Here is a 24,627-nt window from a genome sequence, read left to right on the forward strand (position 1 = left end):
TGGGAGCAGTGCTGTGGTTGAGAAAGCAGGCAAAAGAGCATGTTTTATTTCATGTAGACAAGGTATAAGGTCAGATGTTTGTGTTTTTTATTAGCGTTTAATTGTGCTGTGTGAATTCCTTATTTACTTAAAGAAAACTGTGAACAGAGTATGACTGAAGTGTTTTTCAATTAAGTAGAAATTAAATGCATTATGTCATCAAGGTAGCATTAAACAGCCTTTGATAGATTTTAATTTTGAATTAGTATAAATATTAATATTGGTTATTTCAAGATATGACATATCTAATCAGGGAAAAATGCCAGACAAAATGCATCATGAAGCCTGCAGAGTTGCCAAACAGCAAGTGTTGCAGTTTAGTTCAATCAAATTTTAAAAAAATCATATTATCCTTAATATCACTATTGGAGCGTTTTTTGCAATTACGTAATTGCATAATGGTGTGTTCAAGGAAAAAGCAGCATTTTTGCCCTGAAACACCAGAAACTATGTGGTTTGTTCGTGAATGTACAACAGTATTTTTTAACCAGATTTATTTCTCAAGGATTGACTTATATCTTTTCATTCACTAACACCTCTTCATTTTGCACTCCAGTTTTTAAAACACAATATTCCTGCTGAAAAAACAAAACACAGAAACCATCACCATCAGAAATTCTAATAGTTTCCATTACAAATACCACTACAAACATTACAAACTACCAACTTTTAACCATTAAAACCATTTAAAAATGGTTTCTGTAGTGTGTTTTGGGACATATATTTAACAAGCCACTAATAGACGGCACACAGTTATCAACAGAAACCCACAGGGACCATTAGTTTCCATTAAAACCAGTTGGAGCAAAACCAAATCCAAGTCCCATTATAAGTTATGAGTAAATAAGGTCTGTGGTAAATGTAACTTGACAGTCCTTGGACGTTTTGTTGCACATCGTAAACTGCACACACTTACACCTCAAATATTCAAACATGGTAACTCATCACAAATATACATTTAAAAACAAAAACAGCTGCTTCAAACTTTGCATTTTTAGAATGGGTGTGTGTAATATATATAGTGGAGCAAAACATCCAAATATCATTTTGAGTGGACCTTAATGCTTATCACACAAATCAATCACCAAAATGGAAAAAGCTATGATTTCTCACAAGATCACGTTATGTTCCTATGTCTTCTATGATACAGTAGACATTTGAAACAGATCAAAACCTTTCATCAAAGTTGTCCTAAAACCAAAACAATGCCCGTTCTTGTCTTAGGACAACTTTAATAAACTCCGTTGATCCACTTCAAATGTTGACTACTGTAGTCTATGAGAGTCTCTACTGAGGTAACAATTAACAAAGGCCCACTAAATTAATTTTTTGGTGATCTGAATGAATTCACCTTCAATAACAGCATGTATTGACCAGTGCCTTAAATCTGTTTTGTACAGGTCTATCAAATTCACCTCACAAAGGTCACTAATGTCAATCTACAATGGACAAGTGTTATTATAAGGTGTATAAATGATGATTTACTAAGACTATAAAAAAGCAGCCAATGCAGTCAGGGACAGACGGCTGATGTTTCTGTCCTCAGATAACCTCCAGTACACACAAGGCTACAAGCTTCTGTTCTCCTGAGCAAAACATGCCGCTCTAGATCTAAAACGATATATAGCCGCATTATATACTATGACTATATAAACTGACACGTGTGTCTATTATCAAACAGTAAAAGATATTAATTTTCGATTTCAGTCCATCGTATTGACGTTCTCAGACAGGAAGCGTCTGTCTGGCTACACCTGCAATTAACATACCGCTGTTTATTCCTGTAACTCGGCGCCTGAAGCACTCCAAAATTAAACGAGACGCAAAGGTTTCTTCAAAAGCGTGGAAACGACTCGCGTGTTGGCCATAACAATGAGCTGACAGGCCAACCAGCGGTCAACAACAGTCACAGCACTATTATTTTCCAGAACTGACTTATTACAGTAACAGAGCGTGATGACACAAAAGCGCAAGCACGTGTGACACTGACACATACGCACAGGTTTACAGTGAGCCTCCATTATCTGTACCAGTGTACTGGACGCATCCCTCATACATTTAGCACATGAAAACGTTTAAGTCGGGATAGTTCTCGGTGATTATAACTGCTTCAATCTGTGAGGTTATACAGTTAGCTTGTTAGCTAATCACTTAAGCCTCTCATTTCACCGGTCGCTCAATAATCTTGCAGGCCAGGTTTGCGAGCTAAGTGGCTAGGTCGTGAACTTTCTGATTTACAAGACTGTAATGTCAGGATGGACTCTTTTTTAAAAAAAAGACAATTGCAGTGTATGTGACAAGTCTGTAAATGCCCGGATTGAATAACACAGTAAACGAATCAAGGGAATATTTAAGCCACAAGGCCTTGTCGGTTTGCTATATAAATAAAACTAATTACAATACGTCTATAGCAATACGATGTGCCGCATTTGACAGTTCAGAAGCCTCCCTGTCCGTTTAGACATATGAAGGAATTACATATAGAGGGAATTACAATATTAACCATTCAAATCACGTTGCTAATCACATACTAATCTATCTCCTGTAATTATGTAATTAACAGAGAACAGTATTACCTTTTCTGAATTCGTTCTTTAATGACCTAGATGTTTTCAGCAACGGAGTCCGAGATCTGGTGAGCAAAATTGATGCCATTCTGTTCCCGTCTGTGTGGATGAAAAGGCGTCAAACGTTAATGTAATAAGATTTACAGTAACGCTGTGTGGACGTAAAGAGGTAACACACTGAGGGTTTATGAACTATCTTCATAAGTCATAGTCCCAAGCTCTCTGCTCATGCCCTTGTACCCTCCTCGGTGATTCAAGCGATGAGTTTGCAAGCGTTTGGCATTTGCTTCCGTCTTCCTGTGGGTTGAGCTCAGCCAGCAGGGGGCGTGCTGCAGTTGCCGCCTATGAAGGTGACAAGACTGACCGAGAAGAAATGATGACACACTACCTCAATCACAAGCGTGGACAAAGCACTCTTAAAACTCTAAATCAGCTGACCAACAGTGCATGTTGGTTAGCGTTCAGATATCCACTAAGCTAGGCATGATGTAGCTTTACACAAATCCTAAATCCTGCTACTAGCAATGATGATGTGCACAAGTAGAGACATGTTTAAAATATGTAACTACACAGATTTCTTTTTAACAAAAGCGATTCCTAAGCAGTTTTCCAGATACGGAAATTAAATGGGTATAAACTGCGTTTGAAGCATTTTAATGGTTTGTGAACTGTGTCCAATGAGGTCTATACGGGTCTTGGCGCCAATGTTGCCAGATCTCCGTAGAAAAGCTAGCAAACTGTTATATATAAAATATGCTCAAAATACGTGATTTGTCTCACTAAAATAAATGAAAATAAGTGACCTTATTGTAGCATATAAAAACTGCAATTTCTGCCATGGAATAGTCTATAATTATATATTTAAAAAAAAAACAATTTAATGTTTCACATACAACTGGCCATCTAAATCAATGAATACATTTTTTTCAGTGCATTTACACAGCATAGACTACAGTCAAAGCCACTAGAAGGCAAGCCTGCAACCATTAACAAAAAAAAAAAAAAAGCGTAATGCTAATGTTTACAGAAAGGAGATCAAAGGCCGTTTTTTAATGGATGGATTGCTAGTTTACACCCAAAATAAAATTTATAAGAGAAGTCACTGACTTTTTTTGACAGGTGGAATTCATCTTACGGCATTTCTCATTCATTCCTATGGCCTCCATAAACTTATTGAAATTCAGCGACGGCAAGGCTGTAATCTGATTGGTTATTAAGGCACACGTAATCCAAGTTGACCGTTACACTTTCTCCAATAGTAAATAATACAGACCCTCCCATCTCCCAATAATAAGACAATCTTTGCTGTAGCCCGAACAAAATGTGTGTTGCAGGAGCCATGTGCTAACAAGTTTAAATATGTGGTTATTTTAGAAAGAAAGAAAAAAAGAAAAAGAAAGAAAGAATCAATGAATGAAAGGAAGGAAGGAAGGAAAAACGCAACCAGTGTCTTTAAGTGCCTTAATAAATCAACAAACCCAAAGACGTTTATAAAAAGCGGACATGGCAACACTCTCTGGCGCGCTTATTTTCAGGTTGCCAGACACTTTTGCTAAGTGCAAATCGACTACGCATCCAGAGGAGCATATTAACTGAACAATTACAAATATTTAAAACGAAAACTACACATTTTAATATTGGATTATCTTAAGTCAAAAATGACAAGCGATCATTTCCAAAACATTACGTTTGTTTTTTATACAATGACGTAAAACTCAGCATTCACTATATTATGTACGTGCAACTGGCAACAAGATAACGAATTCCCTCCCTCCAGCATCTGACGTCACATGGTGAGAATTGCCCTCCTCCGTTCAATTCCTCGCGCAGTGATCTGTGTCGCTTTGCCATTTTTCGAAATAAAAACAAAAACAGATGTTCTCAGAATCCCATGGCTTCTTCCTAAACAACGGGCCTGCGATGGAGTTTGGAATACGCCGAGGATAAATGAAGATGTTCAACGGAGAGTCAGCCGCGAAGAGAGTGATATTTGAAAAGGCCGGTTGAATTGTGCCGTCGCGTGTCAGCCAATCGGATGTGAGTATTTTTGGCGCTGATTGGGATGAGAGAGTTTCCCGCAAGCTTCTCAATACAGGTCGGGAGTAATGGAGATGCTGTAAACAGGTTTATTTTCCCACTGGAATAAATTATGGCACATCATAATTAGAGGGGATTGCTGTCTATTACACGCTGGGGTGGGATATGAGGGATTTTCTTTGACGGATAAACGAGTCGTTTTGTAGTATGTCACTGACTGAGGCAGCTGCAGCTGTACCTCACTTGCTAGCTGGCTAAGCTGTAGTTCGCGGTGGTTTGTCAGCTTCAGTTTGAGGAATAAAATATTCCATGTGGGTATAATATGTATCACAGCCCCAGACACCTCCTCAGAGATTACATATTTAATAGCGTAGAAATGGTTGGATCCGCATAAGTGTTTTATGTGTTTCAGCGAGTCATTTCTTTGCTAACATCATTCTGTTACTTTCACTAACCTATGGTTTGGTATCTTTTACTCTATTGTGTATATACATTTCCTTACATCTCTGAAGTATTGCAGCATTTCAACCGAGACCACAATTCCCACGGAAGGTGTTTTAGTTTCATTTTAATGTGAAAGTTTGTTTTAACGCGAGTTATTTTCGTTTAGTTTGCTGTGGGCTATTAGGACGGTTAAACGAGTCCATCACTGACTCATCCATAATCTTCCTTCATTGATGTTAACGAGGCATCCCGACCGCTCATCCTGAATAACAATAGCTCGATAACTGCCTCTTGTTTCGGACATTTGCATTTGAGCAGTCATTCTTTTACATAACGCTTTGCTTAGGTTTTGTTTTTATGCGCTTTAGGATACAATTCATTTATTGCCATTGTGCATGTTACGAATCAAAAGCGGTGCGTTTTTTATGTCGTTGATATGAAGCTCGCAGTGCACGTTTTGTGTAGAATGGTTTGGTTTGTGTTATTGGATTTTGTTGCAGGATTCATTTGAGGAGGTGGCGTGCACTGAACTGAGTCAAAGCGGTTGGCCACCCACTCGCACACTGCGAATCCTCCACGGAAGCCATTTTAATGTGGGACCAAACCATTCCAGTTCTCAAACTCCATCCTCGGCATAATCCACTCAAATCTTTCACCTAACCACTGTGTCCCACACTAACTGTAACTACTGTTTATTTGTGGCTATTTAGGACCTGCAGCTTGCTGCAGTCGCCACAGGTGCAGTGGTTAGGACAATTATTACGAATTTAGGATAAACGCCAATTATGTTTGTTCTCGTAGTCCTTTTACGTTTAATATTTTTGTTTTACTACGATATTTTTACATTTGCCCTTTTTAGATTATTTTTTTGCCTAATTCATGGGCGAAATGGGCCTGGATTTCTAAGGTGTGGCCCATAATGTACTTAAGTTTGCTTTAAAATCTTACCTTTTTTTTTCTTAAAATATTTGTATTTTAAAGCAGGGGTCGTCAATCTTTTTTCGAACCCCCGGGGCCCCCAATATAAACACTGCATATTTTAATTAATAACAGTCATTTATACTCTAACCCGGTTTTGCTCTGGATTAATCACACAGCTGTATGGTCTGACCACATATGTTGAGATTTAATCATGTTAATTATGAAATAATGTTTTATGTTAACTATGCTACCAGTCAAAAGTTTTTTTTTTTTTTTTTTTAAAGTCTCTTCTGCTCACCAAGCCTGTTTATTTGATCCAAAGTACAGCAAAAACAGTAAAATGTTGAAATAATTGTACTATTTAAAATAATTGTTTTATATTTGAATATATTTTAAAATGTAATTTATTCCTTTGAATTTTCAAGCTGAAATTTTTGGCATCATTACTCCAGTCACATCCTTCAGAAATCATTATAATATTCTGATTTGCTGCTCAAAATATTATTATTATGTTGAAAATGGCTAAGTAGATATTTTTTCAGGTTTTTTTTTAAATAGAACGTTCAGAAGAACAGTATTTATATGAAATGGAAATCTTTTGTAACTTTATAAATGTCTTTATCATCACTTTTAAACAATTTAAAGCATCCTTGCTAAATAAAAGTATTTTATTTCTTAAAAAAAAATAGACTGACTCCAAGCTTTTGAGTGGTATAGTGTATAATGTTACAAAAGCATTTTATTTCATGTAAGTGCTGATCTTTGGATCTTTCTATTCATTTAAGAATCCTGAAAAAATTACCAAACTGTTTTAAATAATAATAATATTAATAATAATGTTTCTTGAACAGAAAATCAGCATATTAAAATTATTTCTGAGGGATCATGTGACACTGAATACTAATAAATATATTCAAATAAAAGCAGTTATTTTAAATAGTAAAAATATTTCACAATATTATTGCTTTTGCTGTATTTTGGATCAAATAAATGCAGAGTTGGTGAGCAAAAGAGGAAAAAAAAATCTTACTGTTCAAAAACTTTTGACTGGTAGTGAATATTTATTTAATATAATATATAATTATATTTTTGTAATATAGGTGAGGATTAAATGTAAATATTTCATTTTGTAAACCCCTGTTTCTTTTTTTGTGTTTTGCAGGCCCCTGGTTAGTAATGACAGATAGCAAGGGGACATCGCTGCCTGAAATGCCAGAGCCCAGGAGTCCTACCACCATGAAACAGCCCTCTGATTCACCTGGTGGACGTAAGGGTCGGGGTGATGGGAGCACTGACCCTGCTATGCTCATGGATAAAGCTGCTACCCAACTGGCAGCTACACCTCAAGAAAGTGTTCTGCAAATGATTAGCAGTCATGGTCATAACCACACCCATGAGCGGCTGAAGGACCTGACTTCTCGCTTATTAAATGGTGATCAAGACAAAATCCCAAAGCTCTGTGCTGCCACAGCTGCACAGCCTCTTCTCAAAGGGGTGGAGCCTGTTCCTCAGCATGCCAGCCCTCCGAGGAAAACCAGCGTTTCTCCTGAACTCACTTTTAAAATAACCAAATGTGTGGTAAATCTAGGTGGGAAGACGAACCATTATGGAGCAGATTATGCAGAGGAGGGAACAGAGGAGACGAATGATCCTATGAGACTATCAGAAGGTTTTCTTGCGTCTTCAACTGCCAGGAGAGAAAGACGGAAGAAGAAAAGGGGGCTTGTGATGAAGACAACTCCACCAAATCAGAGAGAGTCCATTTTAAATCCTACTGCGAGTCCTGATCAATCCCCCCTTGCGCACAGCACCATAAATTCTAACGACCTCATCATTGAACCATGTGTTCTTCCCACTGAGTCTGATGAGCAGACTGATGGCGAGATACCTGTTAGTGTAACTGCTAGTGTAACTCCCATCCCAATCCAGGTATAGCTTAATGGCTCTCATTTGCCTGCATGTTTCCCTCCTTCAATGCGAAATTAGTTATCTGTCACAAGGAAAATGTTTACCCCTTGTGGACAGGTTTCTTTTCTCCTGAGTCTTACAGTTCTTCATTTTTGTCTTGCAGGTGCCTGTGTCTGATTGCGAATTGAGTGATGTTGCACAGGGTGTGGATGATGAGGAAGTGAGTGATACAGAGGCACAGCCCCATGTGCAGTTCTCAGTGGGAGATGTTATCTGGACCAAAGTGTCTGGATACCCTTGGTGGCCATGCATGATCACTACAGACCCGGAGATTAACATGCACTTTAGGTCAAAAGGTAGGTCAAAAGGTCCAGAGGATCCAAAGGTTTCATATCCGTATCGTCAACCACAAATTATTTGCATCATACTGGCTTACTCAGTTACTGACAGTTTGTGTCAGTGCATGGCAGTATGATGCTTCTGTAACATTGACTGTGCATTTTTATAATCGTTAGGGATGCATGATATTGGATTTTGATCGATATCCGACAAGCCGATATTTTTCATCTCATTTTGGTCGATAACCGATACTGATATATTTCCTTTCGTTTGGAAACAACACAAAGTCTTCCTTTTGTGGAAATTACAAGCAAATTATTTTTATTTTGGTTAGTTTTTTTAACAAAAACTTATTTGTTAGAATTAAACAATAATGAATTTCTTTTATAATGACAGTACAGTTTGAAAAGCTTGAAAAGCTTTGAAAATAACTACAAAGAAACCATATATCAATCGCTGTTTTTTTTTTTTTTTTTTTTCAGAAAAATGCAGCAGTAACCTTAACATTTTAAGATTTAACATTTGTAGATGGTCTAAAGCAAAAGTTGTAAAAATACTGAATCTTTCAGAGCTCATGATTTGTTTGAAAAAAATGTAACATTATTGAATAAATCCGTATATATAAAATTATTTAATTTACGAGTGTCATGTTTGCAGTTTTCTGTGTGTGTGTGTAAGCTATAGTTGCTGACCTTCAAATTAAAACGTACTCATGATTTTATAACCTCAATTACTGCTTTATTTAATCAGAAACAGTCTAAATGTTATTTGTGACCCCATTAGGACCCAGGGGAGGCTGCCGCTGCTGCCCTTATGTGCTATTAATGTTTACAGTATCACACACTAAACGCTTCATTCTGTACGTGCATTCACAGATTGAATGCAGTGATCCAAAACAGTGGATCTAATCGTCATTCAGGCAAAACTTTGCCACACTGCTGACATGATCTAATCGCTAGCACACCCTGAGCACATGTGAGTTATTCCTCTTATCGGCAAGACATATAGCATAATTTTACCGCATTCTGATATCGGTCTAATGATATTGTGCATCCCTAATAATAATCCATATTTATAAATGGAAAAGCATGGAATAACTCAATCAGTAACATTAATAGAATTGTAACTGCAAACTGATAGATACTGATGACAAAAACAGTCTGATGTGGAAAATAGTAATGTGAGAAAAGAATGCTTTTAATTGAGTTTTAAAAGTTGTAAATGCTACACTAGAGTGAGTTCAAGAGTTTAGATGCCATGGCGCTGTTGATTTGCCACCCATGGAGGAAAGTCAGAATTAAGGGGACATCAAGGAAACAGCTGAAGTAGCTCAAAGACTCAAGAAGCAAGGTCATTAAGGGATTTAAAGATTACAAGAAGTGCTTTGTAGTAAATAAGAGATGAATTGGGTGGAAAGTGCAATTTAAACAGGACTGGGGGGATTGATTGTGAGAGTTTTGGTGGATAGGTCAATTATTTGAAAGTTGCGGTAACCAAGCTGTGTAGTTATGAATGTATGTAGCAGAGATTGTATTTTTTGGGCTAAAAATTGAGCAAAGAGGTGCATCTTTTACAGAATATATAAGAATGCTGCCCTGACCCAGTAGTTAAAATGAACTGAAATGATGGGCATCACCAGTATTTTCAATGGTTTGGCAGAATTTGGATAACACTCTGTCCGAAAAGAAAAAGAATACACTTGAAAGTCATCATCAAAGCATTGGTAAATGAGGCCAAAATTGTGTAAGAATGTAAATAAAGTGTATTTAAATATTGATGATAAAGGAGAAGTCCACTTCCAGAACAACAATTTACACACAATGTACTCACCCCCTTGTCATCCAAGATGTTCATGTCTTTCTTGCTTCAGTCATAAAGAAATTGTGTTTTTGAGGAAAACATTTCATTCATTTTTCTCCATATAATGGACCGATATGGTACCCAAGTTTGAACTTCCGAAATGCCGATTAAATGCGGCTTCGAACAATCCCAAATGCGGTTGTTTAGATCCCAGCTGAGGAAGAAGGGTCTTATCTAGCCAAACGATCGGTAATTTTCATTTTAACAATTTAAATGCTTTTTAATCTAACGCTCGTCTTGTCTTGCTCTCCCTGAACTCTGTGTATTCTGGCTCAAGACAGTTAGGGTATGTCAGAAAACTCTGATTGTATTTTCTCCTACATTTAAGTTATTTTATAGTAATAATTTGTTCCACAAGGTGGCAACACTGTCATGGGCAGTTGTTTAACAGAAAACAAAACTTAAGAGACGGAACAACAACAAAATAGCGGTCATTGCAGCAACAGCAGACACTCACATTGACAAGCGCCTGTGAGCGAGAGGGTATGAGAGCTCAGCTTTGGTTTAAAAGAGCTCAAAAATATGTTTTGTCAGTCGTTACTTACGAGGAAATAGAGCAGACACTGGACATGGATGAAGCTTTCTAAAAGGCATGTTTCAACTGCCCGCGTTGGTGCACAACATCAAATGGAGTGTACTTGAAAGGCTACGCGTTCAACTGTACACATGCTAGCATACGCATACAAAAACAAAGTATACTTTGAGCTCAATAACCTAGATTAAATACTTGCACATATAGAGTGACAGGACATCATCGCTGAGAGGAGGATCACATGCAACCGCAATCATGAGTCAGATTATTAACTATGAGAGCATAAAAAACCCAAATAAAATACATTAATAAACAAAAATAACCTTTTATTATTCATAATAGAGTAAAACATTCAATTAATGATTGATTTTGCGTTATATCGTCCAGCCCTAGCATGTAGATTCAGTGTCTTTTATGCTAAGAATTGAGAAATTGAGAATTGAGGTCATAAGAATGATGCCCTGACCAAAAAATTAATATGGACAGAAATTATGGGCTGACAGCATCATCCAGATTTTAAATGGTTTGGCAGAATTTGGAAAGAACTTTGTCCAAAGACTCATCATCAAAGTAATGGTAACTGAGACCATAATAGTGTAGTAATGTGAACAGAATGCATTTAAATATTGAAAAGAAGATCTGAAGAAGGGCTAAAAACAGGGCCCTGGGGGACTTTATGAGTAAGATAGTGATAGTGAGTCATTAGAAAGCTGTGTCAATGAGGCAGATAGCTGAAAGTTGAGAGAAGAGTTGTGACAGTGTCAGAAACAACACTTGCTTTTGGTCCAAAAGGATGGTTAGAAAGTACTGATAAGGTTTCCTGTGAAACTTGTTTGCACAAGGGTGACCTTGAGCTAACAAGCAGAGTGAAGGACTGGCTTCCAACTGTCAACAAGGGAGCATGAGAAATGGAGCACCTGTAAGAAGTGGACTTCTTAATTTTTGAAAGATTTTTATTTTTATGTTTTGGCAGTGAATAGCCGCACAGGATTATTGTACCATGTACAATACTTCGGAAATGCTCCAGAGAAACGATATGTTTGCGAGAACAGCATGATCTTCTTCTCAGGAAAACACCAGTACCAGTCACTTAGCCGGAGCAACAAGCTACCCATTGATATCAGTGGAAGGAAGGTACAGTAAATATAGTGTACATTTTATATTTGTTGTATTGTCATGAAATTCCTTGGTCTCAGACATCTTTGTGCTCTCTACAGCGGGCAATTCCTCGTAAATTCCGGGAACATTGGGAGACAGGTGTGTCACAGGCAACAGAAGCCTTGGGTTTAATAATAGAGGAGCGACTGGCCAAATTCAGCTTTGTTTATGAAAATGGGAAAGCCCAGTTCAACCCTCGCATGTTACAAGAGCTTGAAGCACGACGCAATCAGGGACCACAGCAAGACCAAGATCAGAGTGAGTCTCAGGAGCTTGTCAGCCTCACTCCTCCTGACTCCACTCATTCCAGCCCCAACTCCACAACAACTACCATCATTCCAGGCGTCTTCTCCCACCCCACAGACAGCAGCACTTCATCAGGGAAAAACACCCTCCCCAAAAAAGCACCTAAACCGCCAGCGAAGAGGGATCAGCATGGCAAAGTACTGAAGTGGAAGAAAATAGAACTTCCTTCTGCAAAAAATGTCCCTGGGTCTACTGTTCAGGTAGCAGTTAATATGATTTGAATGGATCATTTCAGTGTAGAATTAGGATTTCATCTTGAAGCTAGAAATGTGATGTTTCAAATCTTTTTTCATTGTAGAATCCCTGCTCTGCATCAGCGACAAAGACTGGGAAACGGGCTTACCAGAAAAAGGTGTGTGTTGTCTTAATGGACAATGTTTGGTTTTTCTATTGTATTTTGTGGTAATCACTTTTTTTTCATCTTTACATATTAGAAGGACCTGCTCTGTATTGATCTAAACCTTCACCCAAAAGCTCAGAAGAAACCGAGACAGATCAGACAGAAGTTTCCTGCCGCACCAAATTCAGTAAAGAAGAGGAAAGTAAAAGCTGGTGTCAGTATATCTGACACTTTAAGCATACTGTCCACTAATTCTGGACTTTCAGGTAATACATGTAACGTAAAAGACATTTTATAAACTGAAAACGATAACCTAACCAATGATTAGTGCTGTTTTTTGTCTATAAAGATTTGAAAAAATACCGTTGAGGTCAAAAGTTTACATACACTATGCAGGATCATCATAATAATTATTATAATAAGATTTCACACAAAATAATCCACAGGAGAAAAAAATTGTCGAATAATGACCCTGTTCAGAAGTTTACATACGCTTGAAACGTAATGTGTTACCTGAATGATCCACAGCCGGGGGTTAAAACTTTTTGAATTTGAAGATCAGGGTAAATTGAACTTATTTTGTCTTCTGGGAAACATGTAAGTGTCTTCTGTACCTTCTGAAGGACAGTGCTAAATGGGGAAAAATTATATTTAGGCAAAATAAGAAAACATCTTCATTACACTTCATTCAAGTACACTTCATTCTGTTCAAAAAATTTTCACCCTCCAGCTCTTAATGCATCGTGTTTCCTTCTGAAGCATCAGTGAGCATTTGAACCTTCTGTAATAGTTGGACAAGAGTCCCTCAGTTGTCCTCAGTGTGAAAAGGTGAATCTCAAAATCATACAGTCATTGTTAGAAAGGGTTCAAATACACAAACATTCTATATATATATATATATATATATATAAAAAAAAAAAAAAAAGGAATTTATGGTACCTTAATGGTTTTTCTGAAGAACAGTGGGTAGTTTAACTGTTCGTGACAAACAAGGGACTCATGAACAACTATCACTAAAAAAAAAAAAAAAAAAACCTGAAAAGCTGTGGATCATTCAGGTAACAACACAGCATTAAAAATCAAGGGGATGTTAACTTTTGAACAGGTTAATTTTTATAAATTCATCTATTATTTTCTCTTGTGGACTGTATTTTATGTGAAATATCTTATTCAGGTCAGTACTAAAAAAAATATATATATATATATATATATATATATATATATATATATATATATATATATATATATATATGCGCATTTCGTATGATCCCTCTTATTTTGGTAAAGTAATATACATTTTGCAGATTCTGCATGGTGTATGTAAACTTTTGACCTCATCTTTGTATATATAATTTAAACAATGGATTTATTTTCAAATAAAAACCCTCAAATAATTCAAGGTGTTTTTTTTTTTCATGTATTTTTTGTTGTAATAATTTGTTGTTATTCTTTTATCAGATATTAAGGTATTAGCAGCAAGCCCAAAAGTCTTTGTGGAAGAAGACGTTTCTAAAGGTGTGTGTGTGGGTGGTTTCATTATTAGCAATGTTTCAGATGTATATGGAAAGGGTGTATAAAATTCTCTTTTACAAAAGCTTTCAAATAAGCTTGCACTCTGCTTCATACAGGAAAGAAAATAGGCTACAAGCGTTTACGAGAATCAAAGGATGATGTGGCTCTGCAACCTAAAAAGAAAACCAAGCTTGAAAAGGAGTTTAAAAAGCAGAATGGCCAAAAGGTATGATATGAGAGAAAATGCCATGCATTACTCTGAGTGGAGATATTTTAGCATGAATTGTTTTAAAATATGTGAAATTAAATTATAATAAAATTAATTAATTTGTTTATTTAGCAATTAAGTTTAAAATATTGTTTCCATTTCTTCTTTTGTTGGAAGGCACCATCAAATGAAGCCGCTGTCAGTAAACCCAGGGGAAGGAGGCGGAAAGCAGACAGAGATGACAAAAGGAAACAAACTAAAAAAGCCCCAAGTAAATCTCCAAACGGTTTTGAGCTACAGAAATCACCCAGTCGAAATACTGTTCTTTCTTGTGTCTTTTTTTTTTTCTACAGCTTCTGTTTATTAAATTTTATTTGTTTTTCAGGGGAGGAGTCACCTTCTAAAGCCAAGCGTGTCAGGAAGTCTTTTCCTGTCTCATCCAAAAAACATCGCCCATCATCTTCGCCTGAGCCAGAGGTTTGTGCTTTTTTTTTTTTTTTTTTTTTTTTATATAATACCTGAAATATCATACTTGCAACCTGACAATTTGTAAAATGTGACATGCATCCAGTGTTTCTTGGTTTGAATAATTGACTTTGTTTGGAATGGTAAATTAATGGTTTCTGTCATTTTTGTCTACAAGTTGTAAGTAAATATATTCTGAATGCATATTTCAGAGTTCACTGTGTGAGCACAGACCTGATTCTCCCAGTGACAGTACAGATGAATCACATCACTCAAAGAAGACAGAACGAACTGCAGGTGCCAAAAAAGAAAGCGTGTGTCTGGTGAGTGAACTCTCTGTGTAGTGCTGTCGAAAGTACCAGTACTTCGGTGTTAAGTCGATACTTGCATTTTAAAAAGGTAACGATGCTAGCCTTTTTGCAGTAGCATTAGTAAGATTTTAGAATATTTATCTACATCCACCTGAAGGTGCTTGGAGAATGTAAATCTTGAATGTTTTGTTCAGCTCTTATTTGATGTGCTGCACATTCATGATTGTTGCTGTTCCACAGGTGTGTGAGCAGCCCGGGGAGGATCTGGTAATTTGTGAAGGGCAGTGCTGTGGCTCATATCACATGCACTGTATTGGACTGGATCAGTCAGCTGACAAAGTGCTCTGCACTGCCTGCAGCTCAGGTGAGGCACACGCTATAGTGTGAAAAAACAAAAAAAAAAAACAAAAAAAAAAACGTTTTCTCGCTATTGTGAGCTATAATTTTCTTTCACTTTTTTTCAGGTGTGCATGTGTGTTTCACCTGTAAGAAATCTGAAGGAGAAATACGGCGTTGCTGTGTGCTTCACTGTGGCCGTTTCTACCATGAGGCCTGTGTGAGGTTGAGCCCTCTGGTCGTGTTTGAGAACCGAGGCTTCCGCTGCCCCCTGCACACCTGCCTCAGCTGCCACTACAGTGGCCGTGCTGCCGGCAAGGCCACCAAAGGTACTCAAACTGGCATGCATGTTTATTTAATTTTGCTGTATCATATAAACATACAGTTAGTGATGTTAATGTAGCACCACGGATTCAACAAGTAATTATTATCAAACCATAATTTAGGAGTTTTAGTCTTTTTGATGATTCATTAAAAACAGATTATAAGAGTCATGTGTTTTTGAATCAGACTACAATGGATGTGCTCTGTTTTTGCTTGCAGCCTGCAAAAAGGTGGCAATATGTTTGTTTTTGTTTGTTTGTTATGGAAACCCAGGTCTGTTTGTTTGGACCCACTTTATATTAAGTGTCTTTAACTACCATGTGCATTCTTATTCTTAGTATTGAAAACAGTGGAAACTGAACTTTTGAATATATGAGTATATCATGGCTTGCAGACATGTAGCAAAACTGTTTTAAAATTGGGTAATAAGAAATGTTTCTTGAACATTAAATCAGCATATTAGAATGTTTTCTGAAGGATCATGTGACACTGAAGACTGGAGTAATGATGATCATTTAATACATAAAGCACATTCCCATTGTCCCCTTGCAGGAAAGATGATGCGTTGTTTGCGCTGTCCCGTGGCCTATCATGTTGGAGACCTGTGTGTTGCTGCAGGGAGCGAGATGATCACTTCCTCTGCCATTGTGTGCACAAACCACTTCAGGCCTAAGAAGGGCTACAGTCACCACTCTCACGTCAACGTCAGCTGGTGCTTTATCTGCTCAAAGGGTGTGAATTCCACTATCATTATTCAAGACATAAGCTCTTTTTTTATTTATTTTTTTTCCCAAAATTACACATAAAAGGAGAAGTTCACTTCCTGACAAAAAAATTACAGATAATGTACTCACTCCCTTGTCATCCAGGATGTTCATGTCTGTCTGTCTTCGGTCATAAAGAAAGTGTTTCTTGTGGAAAGCATTTCAGGATTTTTCTCCATGTACTGGACTTCAATCGTGCCCCCAATTTTGAATGTCCAAAATGCAGTTTAAAGCAGCTTAAAAGGGCTCTAAATAATAAATAAAATAATAAAAATGTATATACTTTTTAACCTCAAACGCTCATTTGCCTGAACTGTTTTCCTGGTTCATGACAGCTAGGGTATGTCGAAAAACTCCCATCTCATTTTCTCCTCCAACTTTAAAATTGCCCTACATCGCTGCAGATATACCGATCCAGTGTTTACAAAGTTAACATGCAAAAAAGATCAAACACAACCTTTTACAAAAAAATATAAAACTGATGTAGGATGATAAAAAGTGACGTAGAATGATTTTGAAGATGGAGGAGAAAATGATAAGGGGGTTTTTCGACATACCCTAATTGTCATGACAAATAAAGTTCAGGCAGACGAGACAAGACAAGCGTTTGACAAGGGGGTGACTACATTATCTGTAAATGTTTGTTCTGGAAGTGAACTCTTTTAAAACCCTGCAATTTTAAGGATGGAAACAGCCCTAGAACCTCATAAAAGAATCAGAGCATATTTGATTTTTTTTGATAATGGCACTATATAAACGTATAAATGTGCGTATTGCAGGTGGCCGTCTGCTGTGCTGCGAGTCATGTCCAGCTGCGTTTCACCCTGATTGTCTGAACATCGCTATGCCTGATGGCAGCTGGTTCTGTAACGACTGCCGCTCAGGGAAGAAACCCAAATACAGAGATGTCATCTGGGTCAAACTGGGGAACTACAGGTCAGTCTCCATCAGCACCACACACATTTAGCTTTAATGTACAAATTCATCTGATTACATCATTAAGGCTTATTTTCATCCGGCCACATGGTTCTCTTTGTTCTATTCCATGCTGATCCAGCCCATGTACGAATATGGTTTCATGTTCCACTGTGGGCCTGATAACACAGCTCGTAATACAAACGCATCAGTTGTTGCCTTGGTAATGCAAGTGTTTGAGATATAAATGGCAACCACGTTATGGAGGATGATCAGATATTTCTGTTTACTTTGCTCAAATGCCACATTTGGCCAGTTACAAAGAGAAACCAGTAGCCAGGCAACAAACAAGTGACCAATCCGGTGTTGATGTCATTACACGCATTCTGCCAGAATTTTGGGCCAGTGCATCTGTGTTCAGATGCTGTCAAAATAAAAGTCTCCAAATCAACACTGTTTAGCCAAAAAGAAAAACATAGGATGCCAAGTATTAGATGATTTATTGGCCTTAACTGATCATTTACTCACCCCTATGTCATCCAAGATGTTCATGTCTTTCTTTCTTCAGTCGCAAAGATATTAAGGGTTTTGAGGAAAACATTCTAGGATGTTTTTTCCATGTAGTGAACTTCAATGGGGATCAGCAAGGGGTCCAAATTGCAATTTTGATGCAGCTTCAAAGTAAGGCTGCAACGATTAATCGAACAATGTCGTGAGGCGCGTTTAGTCAATGAAGCCGGTACGTTGATTAGTAGTAAAGCTCCATCACGTGCGTTCAGCTGGAGCGGCAAGTAATACACAGAGCCGTAAAGCACTGACAAGCTACGCCAAAATCGAAGTCGATTTTGAGCGCGATTTTGGCGTAGCTTGTCAGTGCTTTACGGCTCTGTGTATTACTTGCTCTGTGTACTGAACGCACGTGATGGAGCTTTACTACTAATCAACGTACCGGCTTCATTGACTAAACGCGCCTCACACGTCGTTCGATTAATCGTTGCAGCCCTACTTCAAAGGGAGCTACACAATCCCAGCCGAAGAATAGGGGTCTTAGCAAAGTGATCGGTCATTGTCTTAACAAAACAAACAAAAAAAACAAATACTTTTTAACCACAAATGCTTGTCTTGCGCTAGTTCTGGAAAGGTCACATGGGGTTAGTTCTTTGTATGTGTACTAGGATAGGGCAAAAAACACATCTCTAGGGCAAAAAACAAATCTCATTTTCTCCTCCAACTTCAAAATCATCCAACATTGTTTACCTTTTTGTTTGTTTGTTTGTTTGTTTGTTTGTTTGTTTGTAAAGGTTGTGTGACTTTCTTTGCACATTTGCTGTGTAAACACTGGGTTGGTACTTCCTTAAAACATAATTACGTATTGCATTATGTCAGGCTGGTGCAAGACGAGCATTTGTGGTTAAAAAGTGTATATAGTTTAATTGTTTTAAGAAAATTACAGATCGTTTCGCTAGATAAGACCATTATTCCTCGGCTAGGGTCGTGTAGAGCCCTTTGAAGCTACATTGAAACTGAAATTTGGACCTTCAAACCATTGGCTACTATAGAAGTCTACTATATGGAAGAAAAAAAAAAAAAGAAATGTTTTCCTCAAAAAACCTAACCTAATTTCTTTGCAACTGAAGAAAGAAAACATGAACATCTTGGATGACATGGGGTGAGTAACTTGTAAGAATTTTTATTCCGGAAGTAAACTTCTCCTTGAACCTTATTTGAAATTCCAGATGGTGGCCTGCAGAGATCCGTCATCCTAAGAACATCCCGACCAACATCCAGCACCTGCGGCATGAGATCGGAGAGTTCCCCGTGTTCTTCTTTGGCTCTAAAGACTATTTCTGGACACACCAGGGCAGAGTCTTTCCTTACATGGAGGGAGACAGGGGAAGCAAATATCAGCATACTGGCATTGGAAAAGTCTTTAAAAATGGTAAGCAATGTCTTGTTTTATTTGTTTATCAGTATTGTCAGTGCATTTTTGGAATGGCTCCTCTGTATTTATCTCTGCAGCCCTGCTGGAGGCTGAAGCTCGCTTTAAGGAGATTGAGATGGAGAGGGAGGCCAAAGAGGCTCAAGAGAACAACAAGAAACCTCCTCCATACAAATACATCAAGGTATATATCCACCTTATTCTTCAGTGCAGAAATAAGCCTGAGGGCGAGACTTGCAGTTCAGTAGCTGCTATAGGGAAATAACAAAAAGAATTAACGTGCAGTAAATGGTAAAACTGTTTGCACTACAAACTAGTGTGTTCGTAATTAAAATAATACATTAAAATAACATGTTTAAGACACACCAGTTTGCAATTTCAAGCAACAAAATAAGCTGTTTTGTATAGCTAAAAATAGCTGGATGCGCAAATGGCCGTGCCCGCTCTTATGGGAAAAATAATGTGGATACAAGAGGACCTTTATACAAGATTCCCATGTCTTTGACAGCCTGGAAATATCTGTGAATTTTAAAGTTTTTTTTTTTTTTTTTTTTTTTTTTCCCCTCCCCCCCAGGCCATAAACAATCCCATAGTAATTTTAATGTTATGAATATGGAAAATAAAGTCTTTCTTTTTTATTTTATTTTTTAATCTTTATATTGAATTTATTTTTTAATTTTTTATTAGGTGAATAAGCCTTGTGGGCGAGTGCAGGTCTACACCGCAGACATCTCTGAAATCCCCAAGTGTAACTGTAAGCCATCAGACGAGCGTCCCTGCAGCTTTGAGTCAGAGTGTCTGAACCGCATGCTGTTGTACGAGTGCCATCCTCAAGTGTGTCCGGCTGGAGATCGCTGCCAGAACCAGGACTTCACTAAACGTCTCTACCCCGAGACCAAGATCATCCGTACCGCAGGCAAAGGCTGGGGCCTGGTGTCATTGCGAGATATTAAGAAAGTAAGCGTTTCTGGCTTTTGAAAATTAACAAATGAGATTTTCCGTATGCGATTGCTGATCGGCTCTTTTGTGTGTCCACTCAGGGAGAGTTTGTGAATGAATATGTGGGTGAACTGATAGACGAGGAGGAGTGCATAGCCAGAATCAAATACGCTCAGGAGAACAACATCACACATTTCTATATGCTCACTATTGACAAGGTAAATGAAGGCACTATGAGCGTACAAACATCGACCGCTCCTTCTGTTCTGGGTTTGTGTCCGATGATGGGATGATGGACCCTGTACAGTAGAGCCAGAGACATAGTGTTGTATTGGGAATGGCACTATACAGTGTTATGTGGCATTACAGGACACAACACTACAGATCATACTACAGATAAAAGCCTAAACGGCTTGTGACCATTTCTACCTTCATCGTGTAATATTCCATTTGTGTGTGTGCGCAGGATCGGATTATAGATGCCGGACCTAAAGGGAACTACTCTCGCTTCATGAACCACAGCTGTCAGCCCAACTGTGAGACTCAGAAATGGACAGTTAATGGAGATACACGCGTGGGGCTGTTTGCTGTCTGTGACATCCCTTCTGGTAAGCTCATGTTCTGAAAACATAAGAGATTTGATTGATTTTGTGTAAGGCTGGGTGATATATTGACTCTTTTTCCTAATTGGTTTGGCTGATTTTTTTTTTTTTCCCTTTGCCCAATCAGACAGAATACATAAACTAAATAGGTTGCGAAATATTACGATTTTATGCATTAAATATACTAAATTTCTTCGCTATCATCCTAGACTATTTTTTAATATTAATTTATTTACTACATTTAAGAGAATTTTTTTTTTTTATATATTTTATTTTATTTTATTTATTTATTAATTTTTTTAAATAAGATATGACACAAGACATCATAAAAGCCAGAGGTGGAGTAACCAAGTTAAAAAACAAAAAACTTTTTTTCTCCTCAACATTGAATGTTTCCACAATTTTTCCTCTACTTGATTTAGAAACCAATTTTCCATTAATTAAGAGTTTAATCTCATTTGTTTGAGGTGTGTTTCACATAACTGGAGTGTTCAATTAAATAAAAATTGTTTTGTGCCATATCTCTGATTCGTTTATTTGTTATGAAGTAAAATTTAAGTGTGGTGACTCGCCCCAGACAAATTTTGTGCAGTATGTAATATTGCTAGGTAGCGGTTGAAATGGGTAGTGCATTTCCGACCCAGAATCTGCCCAAAACGCACATTTTACAGTAGAATAACTGGCTGTAGCATTATTTTTTTTTTTTAGAAAAACAGCTATGTAAACATGTTTCCTGAATATCTATGAAAATATTGTTATTTTCGAGTCAAAAACTTGCATACAGCACCTTTAAAATTACTTAAAATACATATATAATAGCAATGAGGCAATAATAATTCAAATAAAGTATCAAAAGCAAGTAATCATATAGTGTTATTGGGCAAAACTGTTAAAATATGTCATGTATTATAAACAATAGTGCCAATGTTTATTATGCATTATAACAAATGCCTGCAGAGGGCGCCAACGGCCTGGCAATGGTTTTTACACTTTACTGCCTGGTCTAATCCTTGGTGTATATTGACTAAACAACATTTAATTAAAATGTCCACTTAATCTTTAATATTTGGCCATTTCTTTGACAAATGCAACAGCCATTTGTAATTTCTTGAATATGTGGACATCAGTTTGTATAAACGCAGAGTGAGGGTTTAAACTTTATTTTAAAATTGTGATGAACGGTTAGCATATTATGTATTCTCCCGTGTTTGCGTAGGTTTAAAACTGATTTAACTTACAAATTTGATTCAATGTTGCGTTCCCAGGTTAAAGTTATAATAAACCCAAACTCACAGCAATATGCAGAGATGGAGTTTAAAATGCTCCACACATGATAAATGATAACAGTTTGTGGGGATTAGCATTTACTGTGACCTGAGCTGCTAAGAGATGCACGTATGTGACCTACATGCATGTACATAAAGTGCATATATTAAACCTGCATCACATATATTTATTTAACTGAATTCACAATAGCATTATGCTTTATGATTTTTAAATGGGTTTAATATATCATGCAGCCTTTGAAAACGGTCTAATAATGCATTTCATGGATTCTCGGCTGTGGAATGTACCATTTCCAATGTTTTGCCATAAATGCATTCAAGGATTTTTTTTAAAATAGAGTACTCGAATTGAAACGGGGAATCATGACAGCCCTAATTTGTTGCCGGATCTACAATTTTCAAGTTGCTATGTCAGGTTTTTTTTTTTTTTTTCTTTCAAATTTAATTGGGTATTTGTGTGACGATGTTTTCAGGCACTGAGCTGACTTTTAACTATAACCTGGACTGTCTTGGGAATGAAAAGACTGTATGCCGCTGTGGAGCGCCCAACTGCAGTGGTTTCCTAGGTGACAGACCCAAGGTGAGTGACTGTAATACCTTTCATTTCAGCTGCCTATGTCATTACTGATGTCTTGCTGTTTCTAGTGTAATGGTTAAAGCTCAGGCTTACTATTGAGAATGATCTTTGTGAAGTGTGAGTCATCGCCATTGTGCCCTTCAACAAAACACTTAATACTGAAGTTTGTCCCTATAATACCTGTACTACAAGTTGAAGTACTAACTACTTAAAGGATTAGTTCAGTTCCAGAACAAAAATGTACAGATAATGTACTCACCCTCGTCATCCAAGACGTTCAAAATGCAGTTTAAATGCACCTTCAAAGGGCTCTAAGGACTCGATCCCATCTGAGAAACAAAGGTCTTATCTAGCAAAATGGATATTTTCTTTTATATACTTTTTAACTAAATTTTGAAGTTGGAGGAAAAAATGAAATGGGGGTTTTTAGATGTACCCTAACTGTCATGACTGGGAAAAAAGACAGCTAAACGAGACACGTGTTTGAGGTTAAAAAGTATATTAATTGTAATAAATAAAACTCTTTTGCTAGATAAGGCTCTTTTTCCTAGGCAGGGATTGTTTAGAGCCCTTTGAAGCTGCATTTAAACTGCAAGTTCAAATTTGGGGGCACCATAGAAGTCCATTACATGGAGAGAAATCCTGAAATGTTTTCTTCAAAAAACAATTTCTTTATGACTAAAGAAAGACAGACATGAACATCTTGGATGACAAGAGTGTGAGTACGTTATCTGTAAATTTTTGTTCTGAAAGTGAACTAATCCTTTAATCCAGTTCTTATAATCGAGGAGTTGAAAGTAATAATGTGTATGCATAAGGAAGTGAAAATACCTTAATGCTGTCTTCACCTGCCAACTTCAGAATGGTCATGCTTCTGAGCCCAAAGCCAAGCATCAAAAGAAAAAGCCCAAGCGGAGAAAGTCCCGGAATGATGGCAAGAAGTCTGAGGACGAGTGTTTCCGCTGTGGTGATGGAGGAGAGCTGGTTCTGTGTGACAAGAAGGGCTGCACCAAAGCCTATCACCTTTCCTGCCTGGACCGCACCAAGAGACCTTTTGGTACCCTTTTATAATTTAACGCACTAAATTTAACAGAACTAATAAATATGGAACAATTTAACAGGGCAGGTTATTTTTAAGCCTTTAATGACTTTTATGTTTGTGCTCTGTGTTGTCTTCCAGGTCGCTGGGACTGTCCCTGGCATCACTGTGACGTGTGCGGGAAGAACTCCGATGCTTTCTGCCAGCTGTGCCCTAACTCTTTCTGCAAGGCTCACCAGGACGGGGCGCTGCGGTCGCACCCGCTCACGGGCCAGCTCTGCTGCCAGGAACATGAAGACTCTGATATCCGCCATCAGGCGGAGACCACGATGGAGCGCAACGCTGAAGTACCGTCATCGACCAAACCACGCAAGTACAGGCGCAGAACGACACCCGCAACCAGCAGCAAAGAACCTCTGAAGAAGAGGCCCAGAAAGGTCGCCAAGGTGTAGTGGACTATAGAAGCTGCCTTTCCTCTCACTAATCCCGCCCTCCTCTTCCTCAGCTCCTGCCCCGAATGATTCAGTGATATTGACGTCGCGTGACTGTTCTGCCAAGCTGAAAGCACTGTACGTGTCTGATCAGGGAAGCGTGTTAACACTGTAGAGCTCGTCAGAGCTGCCGAATCAGGTCCCCCTCCACTCACTCTGCCTCTTCAGTTTCCACTCGTGTGTATGTGTGTGCGTGTAAATGTGTGTGCATGCACTGACAAATAGACGACAGAGCCGACAGACCGAACACCTCAATTAAACAGCATTACGGACGCCAAACTTGAAATCTTTTTACACCTTTATGAATCTTGGCATAGATTTTTTTTTTTTTTTTTTTTTTTTTTTTTTTTAAACAGTAGATATGTATATGGAAATGTATATGAAAGACCAAAATTATAATAATACTGGATTTATTGTTAGTAACAGGTGCCAGGAGTCTTGTTGTTTTTGTTTTTAACAAGTGGTATC

The 24,627-nt window shown here is 37.7% G+C and overlaps 2 protein-coding genes across 11 annotated transcripts in view; one reads left to right on the plus strand and one right to left on the minus strand.

Annotated features, from left to right (window-relative positions):
• letm1 (leucine zipper-EF-hand containing transmembrane protein 1) overlaps positions 1-2,926 on the minus strand; it is a 32,091-nt gene extending 29,165 nt beyond the window's left edge. For 2 of the 6 annotated variants that reach the window (XM_051125650.1, XM_051125649.1), the window contains exon 1: positions 2,616-2,921. In XM_051125650.1, the coding sequence (XP_050981607.1) occupies positions 2,616-2,694 (79 nt within the window). In that variant the 5' untranslated portion in view covers positions 2,695-2,921. Of the gene's footprint in view, positions 1-2,615 lie in introns of all 6 variants that reach the window. The other 4 variants (XM_051125648.1, XM_051125647.1, XM_051125652.1 and 1 more) reach the window with 4 other exon arrangements.
• Positions 2,927-4,385: 1,459 nt separating this feature from the next.
• nsd2 (nuclear receptor binding SET domain protein 2) lies at positions 4,386-24,512 on the plus strand. Of its 5 annotated transcripts, XM_051125646.1 has the most exons (25): positions 4,386-4,643; positions 7,171-7,937; positions 8,080-8,272; positions 11,621-11,781; positions 11,865-12,063; positions 12,169-12,311; positions 12,410-12,463; positions 12,546-12,717; positions 13,910-13,966; positions 14,080-14,189; positions 14,349-14,442; positions 14,557-14,648; positions 14,849-14,959; positions 15,188-15,311; positions 15,412-15,612; positions 16,160-16,339; positions 17,151-17,307; positions 19,023-19,225; positions 19,306-19,409; positions 19,913-20,182; positions 20,266-20,382; positions 20,631-20,772; positions 22,526-22,632; positions 23,491-23,686; positions 23,810-24,512. In XM_051125646.1, the coding sequence occupies exons 2-25, from the start codon at positions 7,185-7,187 to the stop codon at positions 24,118-24,120; spliced, it is 4,251 nt and encodes a 1,416-aa protein (XP_050981603.1). In that variant the 5' UTR covers positions 4,386-4,643; positions 7,171-7,184; the 3' UTR covers positions 24,121-24,512. The 5 variants fall into 5 exon arrangements, with proteins under 5 accessions (XP_050981603.1, XP_050981599.1, XP_050981600.1 ...); XM_051125642.1 differs by having other exon boundaries at positions 11,865-12,311; XM_051125643.1 differs by lacking the exon at positions 4,386-4,643 and adding an exon at positions 4,648-4,730 and having other exon boundaries at positions 11,865-12,311.
• Positions 24,513-24,627: the final 115 nt, after the last annotated feature.

The sequence above is a fragment of the Labeo rohita genome, chromosome 13, assembly GCF_022985175.1.
Source record: "Labeo rohita strain BAU-BD-2019 chromosome 13, IGBB_LRoh.1.0, whole genome shotgun sequence".
Classification (NCBI taxonomy): domain Eukaryota; kingdom Metazoa; phylum Chordata; class Actinopteri; order Cypriniformes; family Cyprinidae; genus Labeo; species Labeo rohita.

Coding starts and splice junctions, on each gene's coding strand:
- nsd2 (XM_051125642.1), top strand. CDS start 7,185: ATGACAGATAGCAAGGGGACATCGCTGCCTGAAATGCCAGAGCCCAGG. Junction 8,273..11,620: donor CATGCACTTTAGGTCAAAAG/GTAGGTCAAAAG, acceptor ATGTTTTGGCAG/TGAATAGCCGCACAGGATTA. Junction 14,190..14,348: donor AAAAGCAGAATGGCCAAAAG/GTATGATATGAG, acceptor TTTTGTTGGAAG/GCACCATCAAATGAAGCCGC.